The 4326-nt window shown below is 40.7% G+C and overlaps 1 protein-coding gene across 3 annotated transcripts; it reads left to right on the top strand.

Moving 5' to 3' along the window:
• Positions 1-303: 303 nt before the first annotated feature.
• On the top strand, positions 304-4071 carry LOC126793474 (homeobox protein BEL1 homolog). Of its 3 annotated transcripts, XM_050520011.1 has the most exons (6): positions 304-563; positions 701-1129; positions 1235-1622; positions 1920-2302; positions 2717-2777; positions 3005-4071. In XM_050520011.1, the coding sequence occupies exons 2-6, from the start codon at positions 729-731 to the stop codon at positions 3674-3676; spliced, it is 1905 nt and encodes a 634-aa protein (XP_050375968.1). In that variant the 5' UTR covers positions 304-563; positions 701-728; the 3' UTR covers positions 3677-4071. The 3 variants fall into 3 exon arrangements, with proteins under 3 accessions (XP_050375968.1, XP_050375967.1, XP_050375966.1); XM_050520010.1 differs by having other exon boundaries at positions 704-1622; XM_050520009.1 differs by having other exon boundaries at positions 701-1622; positions 3005-4070.
• The last annotated feature ends 255 nt before the right edge of the window (positions 4072-4326 follow it).

The following is a 4326-nucleotide window of genomic DNA, read 5'->3' as shown; positions in this document are numbered from 1 at the left end:
GTGGCGGCTTGTAGTTTGTGTGGCAAGGCAAAGGACGATCATTGATTCATTACTACAATGTTGTACTATACTAGTTTAGGGGAGGGTGTTTAATTAATCAATTAGGTTTTTTAATCATTCAATTAAATATTGTATGGATTAAAAAACTAAAATGGTTTTTAAATTAGCAGTAATTTTTTAATAATTGTTGGGTATGAAATAATTGAGGGGGCCGAGTATTAGAATTCTCATTCTAGGAAGTCTATTTTGGAGGTATTTATATCATGGAGCATTGACCCACTAGAGAGAGAGAGAGAGGGAGAGAGATATAGAGAGTAGAGAGAGAGAGCGAGAGAGGCCATATATGAAATGAAATGATGAACATGGTTAGGAGGTCATCATCAGCACTATCTGATCTTCTATTTCTGAGGAGATTTATTTGATCTTTTTCTTCCTAGGTTGGGATTTTCATGGCTCACCCTGTTGGCATATTAACAGAACAAGTCTGAGAAACAGAAGAAGCTAGCCCACCACCATCACCACCACAACGCATATACTCGATCAACCTCCCACCCCTCCACTTGGTAAGTATAATTGTTACTACCTTTTCGAGTTCTTCATCAAATTGGATTCTTGATCATGATTTGATTGATCATATTCTTCATCAGCTCACTCACTTTTCTCATTTGTGATTAAATTCTTACTTCCTTTTGTTGTGAAGAAGAAGACAGAATCTGAGTTTCTTTTCCATGGCTAGAGAGCTGTGCAGTGAAGATCATAAGTCCTCATCAGTTGGGTTCTGCTACTCGGATGTTTCATCAGCCAATCCAGCCATCCATCATCAGAACCAGTTCACAAATCAGATCCAAGGCTTTGATCAGTCAAATCCAGCAGAGATCTTCAACTTGACCACAGGCATGGAGATGATAGGCTTCTCCAAAGGAGCCTTCTTCTCCAAACATGGAGCAGGAGGAGGGGGGCCTTCATCTTCAAAAGGGGCAGATCATTTCTATCATCCTCATCAGCAAGAGTACAACACAACCGGCATGTCGGAAACGAGCAGCGAAAACCATAATATAATGGAGTCCGCTGGGGCTTGGCACCAGGAGAATAGCAACAATAGGTTCCTTGTTGATGATTCTTCATTGAGGTGTGTGTTTCCATGTGAAGGTAATGAGAGGCCAAGCCAAGGCCTCTCACTCTCTCTTAGCTCATCCAATCCTTCTAGTATTGGCTTACAGTCCTTTGAACTCAGGCAGACAAATCATCATCAAGATATTGGGGGCATTAATCAGAGTCATATGATATTGCCAGATGGTTATTTGGGTAAAAGCTCAAGTCTTGGTCATCATGCTCTTCTTCATGAGAATCAAGCTGCAGCGTCTGGGCTTTTCCAGCTCAGAAACTCCAAGTACTTGGGTCCTGCTCAGGAGCTCTTAAATGAGTTCTGTAGCCTCGGAACAAAGCAGACTGATGCTCTTGGAGTTTCAAAGCAGAAGTCAAACAAATCCAAACAGTGGGAAGATCAGGATAACAATAATGGCAGTACTTCTTCTTCTTCGAAAAAGCCGTCTTCTCTGTACTCCCTCGAATTCGTTGAATTGCAGAAGAGAAAAACCAGACTGCTACAAATGCTGGAAGAGGTAAAGTAGAAATAATTATTTACGTACTTTTGTTTGACTAGTAAATATTTTTATCTCGCTCCATGAAAAAGTTTCCTTCCTTTTCTTGAAACCCAACTTTCAGTTCCTGAGTGTATGCATAATTAAGAATGGGAAGGTAAAAACTTTGACTGCGTCGTTGATGAATTGGGATCGCCATGATTACACTTGACTAACAAATTAATTTGGAGGCCTTTCAATTAATACCCAGAAACCCTTTATAATTCATTTATTACTTGTTCATATTTTTTAATTTCATGATCATATGTTGTTTATTAGGTGGAAAGGAGATACAAGCACTACTGTGATCAGATGAAGGCTGTGGTCTCAACCTTCGAAACAGTGGCCGGCGCAGGAGCCGCCACGGTGTACTCGAAGTTGGCTTCGAAAGCCATGTCAAGACATTTCCGGAGCTTGAAAGACGGGATTGTAGCTCAGATTCAGGCAACAAGGAAAGCAATGGGGGAGAAAGACCCAGTTGCTCCTGGAGCAAGCCGGGGTGAGACGCCCCGGCTTCGGATTCTCGACCAAAATCTCCGGCAGCAGAGGGCCTTTCAACAAATGAACATGATGGAGAGTCATCCATGGCGTCCCCAACGTGGCCTTCCGGAGAGATCCGTCTCGGTTCTTCGAGCTTGGCTCTTTGAACACTTTCTTCACCCGTAAGTCTCATTCCTTCTGTTTACAGTAACCTACAAATTAGATTTTTGGAAAGAATCAATGTTATGTGCCAGTAAGGCAAAGTTTCTGACTTGGTTCTCATCTCTCAACTCTCAAGTCTTGTAATACATGGATTCGAATGATATTTTTCGCTTGCGAAAATAATACCAACAAACACCTTAATTTGGTTGTTTCTATCTACCACCATTCAGATTCTGATCCAATTTTTCGATTATTTGTCATATTATTTTCAATCATTCAAGTATTTTCTGATTTTTCTCATAGCCATATATATTCTTTTTTTCCTGTGGGTCAGTCTACTACTACTGGGTCTCTCATTTTACATATTCATAATAAGAGTAGTATTTGTTTGAGTATCAAGAATGTTTCCTGATCGATGATGAAAACTTATGCAGGTACCCAAGCGATGTTGATAAACATATCTTAGCCCGCCAAACGGGTCTCTCAAGGAGCCAGGCACGTCCACATCTCCCTCCTTGAATATTAGCATTCACAAAATTACAAATTAATATTTTGATCCCACAGTTTAGTTTTATATTATTATGGGAGCATATCTTCTTAGGATCCACGGCTAATTTTATATATAATCAGGTTAATAACATACCATACTATAAAGCAGTAATTTATGTATATTATCATCTATGTAGTCATTGATGACATATTGTGCTGGGTTTCCAACTCAGGTATCAAATTGGTTTATTAATGCAAGAGTGAGGCTCTGGAAACCCATGGTTGAAGAGATGTACGTGGAAGAAACAAAGGAGCATGAAAACAACCAGAACATGTCATCCTCAGATGGTGTCACTACTGATCATCTTGGCGATCCGAGCAGTCATATGACACGACCTGAAGATCAGAAACCGACCCAGGACCAACTCCAACTCGTCAGAATCGACTCGGAGTGCCTCTCGTCCATCATCACAAACAACCCGGGTGAGAAAAGCACTGGCCAAGACACCAGAAGCGGCAAGAGCACCCTCCAAATGCATCCACAGCACAATTTCGGGCGGGTAACAGATGCATTTGGATCCTCAATGGAGCTGGACTTTTCAGCTTACAATCATCATCATCAGTCTGGAGGCGCAGTTTCTTACGGTAATGAAAACCCGAACCAGAGCTTTAACGGTGGAGGGCATGGTGTGTCATTGACATTAGGGTTGAACCAGCACGGTGGTACTAATGGGGTGAGCTTAGCATTCTCTCCTTCCTCACAGAGCTCTCTCTTCTACCCTAGAGATCCCATTGAAGAGTGTCAGCCAGTTCAGTACTCGTCTCTATTAGACAGCGAAGGCCAGAATAATTTGCCTTACAGAAACTTGATGGGTGCTCAGTTGCTCCATGACTTGGCTGGCTAGGTACCGGTAAAGTACGTACATTGCTCTTGGATATGATCAAGAGGTTCAATCACTGTGGTATCAATTTGGAGGTGATAATTGATAAATAGCGGGTAGGAATAGATGAAAGTTAATACTTGGGATACATACATAAGGGGCTATACTGGGTTAGACAAGGAGATTAATATGATCATCAGTTTCATGGCTGCTGGTAGTTAATTAATCAATTCTGGGTACTTTTTTATTTATTTATAATTTGTATGAACATGGTTTTATTATTGCTAGGCTAATCTGGAATTGCCAGTGATCTGATGCAAAGATGATTCAATATTTGTTTCCTCTTATATATGGGTAGAATTAATTAAGCAATTTCCTTTTTCTGTTCTCTAAAGATCTTCAACCTAAGGTGGTTAGACATCTTTCTGTGTCCAACTGATTATGATTGAACCATTTGTGGCTCATCTCTTTATGTGAACAATTGCAAGTTTTTTGTGGCTATCTCCATGAGGACAATTAAGTTGAGCAGCACAATTTGGTGTTGGGTCCTTGTGGTTTTGGAGGGATTAAGACAATTCCTAGAGGAAATTTACAAATATCGTGATCGTTTTTTAGTGACTTGCGTGGTCCCTAAACTTCGAGCCCTCGTGAAGATGATACGTATATATGTAATG

This window comes from Argentina anserina, chromosome 5 (genome assembly GCF_933775445.1).
Source record: "Argentina anserina chromosome 5, drPotAnse1.1, whole genome shotgun sequence".
Taxonomy (NCBI): Eukaryota; Viridiplantae; Streptophyta; class Magnoliopsida; order Rosales; family Rosaceae; genus Argentina; species Argentina anserina.
The sequence above is the reverse complement of the archived record's forward strand: the minus strand, read 5'-3'. Positions and strand labels throughout refer to the sequence as shown.